This window comes from Octopus bimaculoides, chromosome 23, assembly GCF_046866305.1.
Source record: "Octopus bimaculoides isolate indiv1 chromosome 23, ASM4686630v1, whole genome shotgun sequence".
NCBI classification, from domain to species: Eukaryota; Metazoa; Mollusca; class Cephalopoda; order Octopoda; family Octopodidae; genus Octopus; species Octopus bimaculoides.
This window is the reverse complement of record NC_142950.1, coordinates 32,931,495-32,942,977: the sequence shown is the minus strand read 5'-3', so window position 1 is coordinate 32,942,977 and position 11,483 is coordinate 32,931,495. Positions and strand designations below refer to the sequence as shown.

Below are 11,483 nucleotides of genomic sequence, written 5' to 3'. Positions count from 1 at the left end.
GGAATTAATCACAAAATTTGTTTAGACTTTACTCCAATTCCTAATATTGAACCAGCCTTTCAGTCATTATTTGGAATAAAGTTCTTTTTCAAAACTCTGCCTGAAGTACACATCCTTAAATTTCATATCTGATGATTTCAAAGATGTTATTACTAGAATCACTAAGGTGGCATGCTGGGCTAAATGCTTAGCAGTATTTCATCTATCTTTACATTCTGAGTTCAAGTTCTGGTGAGGTCGACTTAGCCTTTCATCCTTTGAGGGTTGATAAATTGAGTACCAGTTAAACACTGGGTTGATGTAATTGACTAGGCCCCTTTCCCAAAATTTCAGGCCTTGTACCTTTAGTAAAAATGTTATTACTACTGACACTCTTATTGGTTTGTTGAGACAGACATGAATGCCTTATGATATCCATCTATTGATCAAGCGATCATTCTCCATCCATCAATCAAGCCATCTTCTCCACCCACTATTCCTGGGAAAGTCATGGGGGTAGAATCTTCAGGCACTTTCCCCATAGGGTCCTGTCAGAAGCAACCAACATTACACTTTCTGGCTGGATTTCCAAGCATGACCAACTGAGATTATGGATATTATCCAACCATCCTGGATCCTAGGCTAGGAACCACTGGCCTACAGTACTAAAAGTGAAGGCACATATTGGATAATATCACCATCACTGTATTGACCAGACTATCAAATGTGGTTATACACCGCTGATCACAATGTGCTTCCTTGCATCGTTGCAGCAATCGAGTAATGTTACCCCACTGGCCAGGTGGGCAGGCCATTATTTCCACTGAACAGGATATAAGTCCATTGCAGGGTTACAGCTGAGTGGAATGGAGTAACATGAAATGAAGTGTTTTGCTCAAGACCATAACACACCACTGATCTAGGAATCAAAACTATGACCTTTGTGATGGTGAGTGCAACATCCTAACAACAAGACCATGGCTGGAACATCTCTGATCATAGTTCAGCTTAATCAAAGCTGATCAGAGAGTAATCAACAACAACAGACAGGACAATTACTGAAAATGAATTATCTAATGACATTCAGCATACAATTTTTAATAAAATTATACTTTACTTTAAGGGCTCTCAACAATTTTTATCCATCAAACTCCTTTGATTACTATATCATCCAGGTGGATCCCCATAGCTATTTTATGTATAAAAACTAATTTTATAGAAATTGCTTTCAAAATTCCTATTTTGTTTTTCACACGTTAATTTCTGCAGGTTGAACTATGTAAAATGTTAGAGAAAGAAATCTAGCTGTTTCTTGTAATGCATACCAATAAATACATTTAGAGCAAAGTTTTTTCAGTGGGGACCTTAAAATATTATTGTGGATCCCCAATTCACCATTTTGTTGTGTGGATCCTGGTTGAGAACCACTGCTTTAACTCTTTAGCCAAAACAGTAATTCTAAAAATATGCAATAAACATCATTAAGACCTTGAAGCTACAAAACAATGCATGATTAATTCAGAACAATGTAAATAAATGCACATTACATTTGGTTGAGTAATCTGAATGCTAAAGGGTTCAGACAAAAATAAAATAAAAATAAAACTTGAAGAAAATGAATTTAAAAAATAAAACAAAACATTACACCAAATGCACTGGTTTATTGCTTCCATTGACACTTTCATCCAGTCTTCTAGATTACCATTTTTGCAGCATTTATTAATTACCAGCATGTGATGATTCCGAAAGGAATTTGTAGTTTAAAGTTACAGAAATTATAAATTTCTTTATGGTGAGTTTAAAAAAAAAAGGGAAATAAAACCAACAACATAAAACACCCCTAACTTTCTCTAGAAAATACCAATAGAGCAGAAACTGTATTGATATTATTAAATATGTATAATGATCATGGAATATATCGAGTTAAACATAAACATTATATATATATACATACATATGTATACATATATGTATGTATACATACATACCTATATATATATATATATATATATATATATGTGTGTGTGTATACATACATATATGTATACATATATATGTATATACATACACATATATATACATACAGACACGTCTATATATCTTTGTCCTTTGTGAGTAATTTCAAAAGGATATATTTACAATATCATGATTTTTCACACCAGTAAATCCAGATCAGCATAAACTGCAGCATCCATGGATTTTGGACCGAATGACATTGATGGCTACTATATGACAATAGAGATATACTTAATCCTAATCAATGTATGGAAATACAATATTAAGAATATTTGATATGATATAATATCCTTCATACTAGTGCCATCATCTCAAAAATTGGAACATGGTTTGACACGTTAGTCAGTCACTGCAGAAAGATATCCAGAGGTTTTTAGTTGATATGCTTTATGACATTAACGTAGCCATGAGAAATTCAATTTTGATTATAAAACTCCGACCGACTAGCTTATCAAGGTTCACTTCCTGAAAGGAACCTTCCAGGTTTTTCCACTTTGGATCTGTAACAACTGAACTGTCATAAGAATGAGGTAAAGATTGAATATATACATGCTGACCTGTGGCAGCCCCACTCCGAATGCACACCAGTTTGTCCCCTTTAGGTGACCCCAATGTAATAGAAGAGGCAGTACCTAAAGGCTCCATCTGTCCAACTCCAACACAGTTACTACTTGATAAAATTTGCCACCCCATTAGTTTACTCAAGAATACGATTATGGCTAAATGGTGGAAAGCAATCTGCCACATGAGCAGATCCTCTAATTCTTTGGGCTCGAATGACAATATGCTGACTCTTCCGTCTCTACTGATTGCTTTTATAGTGTCAGTGCCAATCTCTAACACCAACGATGTCCTGTTAATCTCATATCCAAGAGAAGTTATATTAATTTTAACACTAGATTCAAGACTGCTGTTTAAACAGCTCCAGTGGGTAGAAATCTGAGGATCAGGTACGTGGATAGCCATCCTATCAACTGTTTCCATGACACGTTTACGAAGCACAGCATGCTTTGTCTGTTGTATTATTTGTTCCAGCAGCGTTTCGTTCTCCGTCATTTCTGTAAGATCCTGGCGACTGTAACCATGGGGCCCAGCAAGTCGCCGCCTTTTGCTCAAACCCAATGTGACAGTGACTGGATGTGGGGGTGAATGGTTGATAGTTTTATAATGAGCTTCTCGGAGAAGCTGATGAAGAGAATGTTCAAGAACATGGTTGTGATCCACTTTGAGAGAAGTAACACGTTTATCCTTGTCGTTGTAATGGCACAATACAATTGAGAGCTGGACACCAGGGAATATATTCGTAATGATTTGGTTACCAACAACCATATGTGGTACCTGAGATTTCAACTGTACTGCTTCTCGAGCCAGTTGTGAAAATAGTTCTTTGCAAAACAAAACATTTTGAGCAACTTCCAATTTCTGATGCCAATATGTGTCTGAAGGAACGGGACATAATCCACTTGGCATTTTCAGAGCTACACTTGTCAGGTCTGATAATTCCGGGAAAGTCTTCACTTCAATTTTTACGTAAGCAACACCTTCTAACTCACTTGGAATGATTACTTCAAGACAACTTTTCGGTGTGCCAGAAATAGAATCAATATTGTCCATCTCTTTCGTACTTTTAACAACCTCGAACGTTCCACTCTGCCAATACCTGGAACCAACAGATTTGTAACTGAAATCTCCAAGAATGGTATTTCCAACTTTTTTTAGTCTCCAATTATGTCTAAGTTTTAAGAGTTCTATGTGAAAGTCAGACTGAGTCCTCGCACTTGTTTCTTGTTGTGATTTTTTCAGACGTTCCGTTCCCTCGACCAAAACAGCTGCAGCCGAAACCAAACTCCGCTTTTTTGCCAAGAGCTGAACTGCCACGCGAGACTCGTTAGATTCACCAACTACGTGATCAAGAATCATATAACGTCTTTCTTTTGCAATATTAACAACATCATTAAGAACACTTATCTCAGTTAATGCGATCTTCAGTTTATTCCTCACAGAATCCCACGGCCACAGCGAAGGTTGGAATGGCGCTAACACTTTCTCGTCTGTTTCCTTCTCCCCTTCCGATGTTGGTTTGCCCTTTTCTTCACTTTCATCTCGGTAAAAATCGATCTTATGTGCAAGTTTGGTTAGGTTTTCTGACATAGAAAGCGGCGGTAAACATAATTCCTGCCCATCAAATGAAACTTCTTGGATTTGTTGTTCAATAATTGACTCGACACTAACAGAAACCTCGCCGGTCGCCATCTTTGTTCAGTTAATACAAAATCTGGATTGGGGGATTAGATTCGGCTTTTTTAATCACCAAAGTGAAATACAGAGGCATCTACGAAGTTACGGTGAAGCGTCTACGTGGTCGTTCAAACTGTTACAACTAGCAGTAAAATCTGCTTCAAACTACAGCCCATCATTTAAAAATGAAGTGAGACACATTAGATAGTGTTGTCTTAGATACTCCTCCAAAATGGGATCGCAAGGGATGAAACGTCTTCGATGATACATCTGCTCAATAGGGGTTGACCTAGATAAACAAAAATAATAACAACAACAGGGACGAATAATAATAAATCAAAGAAATTCTATTATTTCACAAAATAATAAAAAAACAATGAATTATTGCTATAAACTAACAAACATCGTTAGATTTATTAAATTATAGAGAAACAACACAGGAATAATATTTCGTTTCGTCGGCTTTGTCTATCAAAATTTTTTCCGGAAATCTAACCGAGAACTTCCTGTGAATCTGAAGAAATTGTTTGGGATCAGTAGAAGCCAGGCTTTTGGGCGATCTCGGCTGATTTTACCATGAAATGTCATTACGAAGTACTTGGAGTTCCGTTCGATGTCGGAGACGAGGAATTAAAAAAATCTTACAAAAAGCTTGCTCTGAAATGGCATCCAGGTAAGTTTTTTTTATGGGAGCAGACGTAGTATTTCACATTCTTTTTGTACCACATGTCTTTTTCATTCATTGTTTATATAGATATTTTGCCTCCACACAGGGAATTTCGATCCGCTAGAAATAGCTGCCGGTTCTCACTCATAATAACATAGCTGTCTTTAAAATATAATGACGGGACATTGAATAAATTGGTCCAGAAAAAGGAATAGGATGGCCAAAGCTGGAACAGCTGAGATCTACTCAGTTAAGGCTAATTTGGGGGCTAAACAAGACCTAACAGAAAACTGGGAGCTTTAACGTGTTCGCTCGTCCTGTTAAATATAGAAACCAAACCTTCATGTCACAATCTACCCTCTTAGAAAACAAGAACAGGATAAATAATGTCTGTGAAATAGTAAAACAAGAAAAATTGACGGGATGGTCACGGCTGGTATTCTTTTGATCAAAACTGTTAAGCAACAGCAACCGTCATTTAATTACAGATCGTTCTTTACTTTCGTGTTATTTTCATTCCAGTTAAGAATTGTTCACAATCAATTTATTATACGTGTTCGATAACTTCATATTAAATAAATAAATTTGTGTGCGTGCGGTGTGTGTGTGTATGTATATATATATGTGTGTGTGTGTGTTTGTTCAGTTATGATAAAAATTATTTTACATTGATCTGATGGGTTACCCTGTACTGTACTTTTATAGCGTACATATTTATTATTCTTTAACAAGAATATTATTGATAAGGAAGGACTTCGACGATGGCTTAATCGACCGAAAAGTCACTGCTGTGTGTGCGACTGTGATATGTCAACAGATTGCGTAACAGGCAGAACATGTGAGTCGAAGTTTACAAACGTATTGGTAGCTTGAAAAGATCGTGCACTGCATCCGACTATACTTCTGCCTCCACATGTACACGTCTATATTTGTAAAGGGTTTGCCAACTAAAAGGTCATGTAACAATCACTGTTTGGAAGCGCGATTTATTTTTTGGAGCCAGAGATGGGTTTCCTCGGAGATTAATGGACAGCCAGCTCTCTGTCTGCCTCTCTAGCATACAATATTTAGGAAACAACGGCGGAATTCTGTTTTGAGTACCCCATATAACTTCTCATAAGTTTTTTTTATTTTCGGAATTTTCAGTAAATGTTTGTGTATTTGTGTTCTACACAGGAATTTATACGATTATGAAAATACATTTAACAGAAAAATTTTTTGGATCTTTTTCTTTCTTCTTTCAGAGTTTAAAATACGGACAGTCCGAATTTTTTTTGTTTAAACCCCTGCAATAGACCATTAATTGTATTTAAGGGGGAGAAAGATATCGAAAAACATCAATACATCAGAGTGAGAGAGAAACGAGAAGGGTATTAGATGGTCCTAAGATGTACTAAAAATAACAGCTAGATAGCCCTTAAAAGAAAAAAAATTGTCGGGTGGGGTTGCATAATTGTTTGAATTCCCGTGTGTAGAACAGAAATTTTCAAAAATTTTATGAAAATTCAAAATAAATAATAAAATACGAGGTGTGTATGAAAAGTCTTGAGCCCCCAATAAACAAAACATTGTTCAAGACTTCTGAGGAAGGTACAAGACTTCAAGGCTCAAAACTTTTCATACACCCCTCGTAAGTTATGAGGGGGTGCTTATAGCAGAATTCCACCGAAATAACTAGTGAAGGTTCTAAACTTTTATATCTTTTTTCCACGATGAAGGATTTCTTACTTGTAACTTCCTTGTTTAGGAAGTTCATATTCATGGCAAAATAATTTATTCTGCTGTGTGAACTTGGCGAAGTTTCCCCGCTGTGAACTTATATTGTTTGCATGTATCTTTATTTTCTCCATAGACTGTGGCTACGCTGGGCTTCCACCTTGAAAAAATTGACTCCACTACTTATTTTCAAGTCCCGTACTTTTCTATCGGTCTTTTTGGCCGAATCGCTAGATCACGAAGACGTAAACAAACCAACTCAGTTGTTAAGCTGTGGTGATGGTGGTGGAGACCAATACACGTTACGAGGGGCTTCCATAGTTTCTGTTTCCTAAATTCATTCACGAAGCATTGGTCAGCCGCAGGCTATAGTAGAAGGCATTGGTTCAAAGTGCCACGCAGTGGAACCGAACCCGAGACAACGATCTCGCTCGAATGTCTATTCACGTGCCACCGGCACAAGTGCCAGGAAGGCGACGTTGGTAACAATCACGCTCAAATGGTCCTATTTACGTGCCACCGACACGGAAGCCAGACAGCTGGTGCTCTGGCAACGATCACGCTCGGACGGTGCTCTTAGTCCTCCACTGGTACAGGCGCCATCACGATTTCGCTTTCGCTTGCCCCAACAGGTCTTCGCAAGCCGAGTTTAGAGTTCAGTGAAAGAGACGTACATATATGTATATATACATATATGTATAGTTTTTCGTAGAGGCACAGATGGCAATTGGGAGTGGTGGGTGAATATGGCGGCGTGCTGTTGAAAATAGTCCGCTTGATGCTGAGTGATTTGTCTCGGCGGTCACAAAGTCTCCAGAGAAAGTGCAACAGGGAAGTGGAGTTCTCTCTGTCCCTGGATCTAAATGAATGCAAGTACTGGGAACATCTTCCCTTATATATATATATATATATATATATATATATATATATATATATATATATATCATCATCATCATCATCATCATCATCATCATCATCATCATCATCATCATCGTTTAACGTCCGCTTTCCATGCTAGCATGGGTTGTACGATTTGACTGAGGACTGGTGCAACCAGATGGCTACACCAGGCTCCAATCTAATTTGGCAGAGTTTCTACAGCTGGATGCCCTTCCTAACGCCAACCACTCAGAGAGTGTATATATATATATATATAATTATGTGTATTTCTTCTATCTTAATGAATAAAAATTCTTCTGATAGAATAAATGGGTTAATAGAAACCAATGTAGCAAAGAACATATATATATAAAATTATTAAAAAGGGTAGAAATTGATATTAATCAATTAAAACCAGTAGTCTAGCATATTAAAAAAATCCGAAGATTAAAATTATATTACATACAAAAATAAGAGGAATGACCAGCAAAAGTGGACTCCTATATGCTAGAAATAGATGCCGAATCATCTAACCATGAAGAATATGTTCTCAGTAAAAATTCAGCGACACAGACTGTAAAAGGGCAAGACAAATGAAAAATACTAAATAATAATCGTTTTTTTATTATTTAGTATTTTTCATTTGTCTTGCTCTTTTACAGTCTGTGTCGCTGATTTTTTACTGAGAACATATTCTTCATGGTTAGATGATTCGGCATCTATTTCTAGCATATAGGAGTCCACTTTTGCTGGTCATTCCTCATATTTTTGTATGTTATATAGGGCCCCTGGACTGGCTCTTGTGCGGGTGGCACATAAGATGTACCATCCTGAGCGTAACCGTTGCCAGTACCGCCTGACTGGCCTTGTAGGGTTTTCGAGCGAGATCGTTGCCAGTGCCCCTGGACTGGCTCTTGTGCGGGTGGCACATAAAAGACACCATTTCGAGCGTGGCCGTTTTCGAGCGGGTGACACGTAAAAGCACCCACTACACTCTCTGAGTGGTTGGCGTTAGGAAGGGCATCCAGCTGTAGAAACTCTGCCAAATTAGATTGGAGCCTGGTGTAGCCATCCGGTTGCACCAGTCCTCAGTCAAATCGTCCAACCCATGCTAGCATGGAAAGCGGACGTTAAACGATGATGATGATGATATATATATATATATATATATATATATATATATATATATATATGCACATCTATCTTGTCTGTCTTTATATATGTATATATAAATTGTCACCCGGTGCCTGTATTAAAAAAAAAAAAGTAAGCAATATTATACCATTGTATTCTAAACAGTAACTAAGTAACTAAATGTTATTTTTTTTTATTTCTTTAAAGATAAGAATCCTGAAAACATAACTGAGAGTACAATCCAGTTCCGGTGCATCAAGCAAGCATATGAAGTACTCAGTGATCCACAAGAAAGAGCTTGGTATGACAAGCATAGAGATGCTATACTTCATGGAGGTATGTAGATAACAACATTATTCTCATTCATCATTATCATCATTTAACATCTGCTTTCCATGCCAGCATGCATGGGTTGGATGGCTTGACAGGAGCTGGCTAGTCCAGGGGCCTCACCAGGCTCCATAATCTGTTTTGGCTTCTTAAGAACCATTCCTTTACAACCAGTTTTACAGTACAGCTCCTCAACAGGTTTTCCTCAAACACACATTATGATGCTCTATGACTGTAATGCATGGAACAATTAGTGTAGAATGTGTTATTTATAATTTGTGTGAAGGCAGATTGACTACAAAGGAGTCTGTGATCAGCGTATGTGACCTGGATATGAAAAAATATGAAATACCTATTCTACAGGGTGTCCACAAAGCCTGGGTACATGGAGTAAATAAAATCATAACAAACAATTAAATATAAGAAATAATAATTTCTTAAAGTATGTGTTAATCCCCATGTACCCAGACTTTGTGGACACCCTGTATATATTAAATCTATTTCTTCTCACTTGTTATAATTTCCCTAATGCTTCATTTGCTTGTTTTAAATATGTTTGTTGTTTACGTTTTTGCAGGACTCGGCAAAGGTGATTTTGAAGACAACAGCTTGAATATTTTCCAGTTTTTCAACTCTTCCTGTTATTCTGGATACGGTGATGAGGAAAATGTAAGTCTCTGTCACAATACCGCTCACCATTCTTTCTTCTCGTCTACTTGATCTAACGGCACATTTTAATTTTCAATTTTCGAATGTTCTTCTTGTTAATGTCCAACCAATACCTTATTTGTATCTCTTTCATCTATGTATCTCCTCTATAGCAAACCCATACTTGTCCCTCTGTCATATTTCAACCTCTCAACAGATGGCATAAAGCCACCCATCTCCACCTTCTCCTCTCAAATACCCCCTCCTCCAAGTACTGGGAGCTTTTTCTTTGTTCTTTTTGTGTCTTGCAAGTTACACGCTGACCTCACAAGTGCCATCATCATCATCATCATTTAACATCTGCCTTCCATGCTGGCATGGGTTGGACAGTTTGACTAGAGCTGGAAAGACCAGAGGTTGCACCATGACTATGATTTCATGTAGCTTAACACATCTTAAGCAGAGTAAATTGCCAAAAGTCTCAATCACTTGTCATCACTTGCATGAGACTCAACTTCTGAAGATCATATTTCACCACCTTATACTATGTCTTCCTGGGTCTACCTCTTTCCCAGGTTCCTTCCATAGTTAGTGATCAGCTCTTCTTTATGCAGCTGTCCTTGTCCATATACCTATGATTTTTATGTTTGGTTTCCATTTACCAAATCCACTCACATGGTTTTGGTTGGCCTGAGGGCTAATAGAATACACTTGCCCAAAATTCCGCATAGTGGGACTGAACCCAAGGTCACATGGTTGGAAAGCAAGACTCTTAACCACACAGCCAAACCTGCACCTATGAACCATTTTAGATCCATAGAATTGGATTCATTGGATTTATTTCTATGGAACAATTATACCTAATTTTTTTACATTGGTACTTTACGAGATTTTTTTTGTCAATGTCCTTGTGTCCTTAAATGTTCTTTTTATTATTCTTTTTATTGAAGGGATTTTACAGTGTATATAGAAATGTCTTTGACATCCTTGCTGAGGAAGATTATAACTACATGGACGATAAGGACTCCGACATGAAAATCCCTTCGTTTGGCCAGCGTGATAGCAATTTTGATGAGGTTAGTATTGATTATACCAATTTTTAATAGTTCTGTAATGGACACAGAATGCTTTGTGGTGTTTATTCCAGCTCTTTTGTATTCTGTATTCTTGGTGGGTTGGCAAGTTATAAAATTCTTTTGATCATAAGTCTGTTCAATCATGGCTGACTCCAGCAACGATAACAACACCAACAAAGCCCTCCATCCTTACAATCATTATTTAACTTCCATTTTTCGATGCTTGTTTAATTTGAATGGAATTTATTTGAAGCAAATTTTCTATGGCTTGGTACCTTTCCTGCTGCCAACCCTCACCTGTTTCCAAGCAAGGCAGTATTTCCCTATAGCCGAACATACTCTTGCGGAATATTGGAAACGAATGACACTGCTTGTATGGCAGTGACACTCATCTACAAATACAACACTAAATTAAAACAAGGCCTCTCTCTCTCTCTCTCTCTCTCTCACACACACACACACACACACACACACACACATATATCATGGTATCATGGTATTGACCAGATTATCAGATATTGTTATACACCACTGGTCACAATGCACTTCACATTGCTTTAGCTTTCAATTGATGCCACCCTGCTGGCTGGCGAGCTGGCCAACATTCCACCTGATCAGAGGCCTATTCCATTGCAGGACCCATTTGCAGTTGAGTGGACTGACATGTTAACTTATTCTATCAACATGCTGCCTTAATAGAAAGGACCCCTTTTAGTCATGAACGACCATGGGATTGTACCTAGAAAGTTCCCTTCCTAGGCACAAGACCGGCAAGGTTGTTTTATGGAAGGCCAGTAGTC

General features: G+C 37.6%; 2 protein-coding genes across 2 annotated transcripts in view; one reads left to right on the top strand and one right to left on the bottom strand.

Moving 5' to 3' along the window:
- Positions 1-1,625: 1,625 nt before the first annotated feature.
- Positions 1,626-4,248, bottom strand: LOC106873745 (mediator of RNA polymerase II transcription subunit 17). The gene has a single exon (XM_014921242.3). It carries the CDS (start codon positions 4,246-4,248, stop codon positions 2,383-2,385), a length of 1,866 nt encoding a protein of 621 aa, XP_014776728.1. The 3' UTR covers positions 1,626-2,382.
- A 130-nt stretch (positions 4,249-4,378) lies between these two features.
- Positions 4,379-11,483, top strand: part of LOC106873746 (dnaJ homolog subfamily C member 21-like) — a 34,067-nt gene continuing 26,962 nt past the window's right edge. The window contains exons 1-4 of the mRNA XM_014921243.3: positions 4,379-4,906; positions 8,837-8,965; positions 9,537-9,628; positions 10,558-10,683. Coding sequence (XP_014776729.2) covers positions 4,810-4,906; positions 8,837-8,965; positions 9,537-9,628; positions 10,558-10,683 — 444 coding nt within the window. The 5' untranslated portion in view covers positions 4,379-4,809. The remainder of the gene's footprint in view (positions 4,907-8,836; positions 8,966-9,536; positions 9,629-10,557; positions 10,684-11,483) is intronic.

Excerpts from the sequence above, each read along its gene's own strand:
- LOC106873745 (XM_014921242.3), bottom strand. The coding sequence starts at position 4,248 with ATGGCGACCGGCGAGGTTTCTGTTAGTGTCGAGTCAATTATTGAACAA.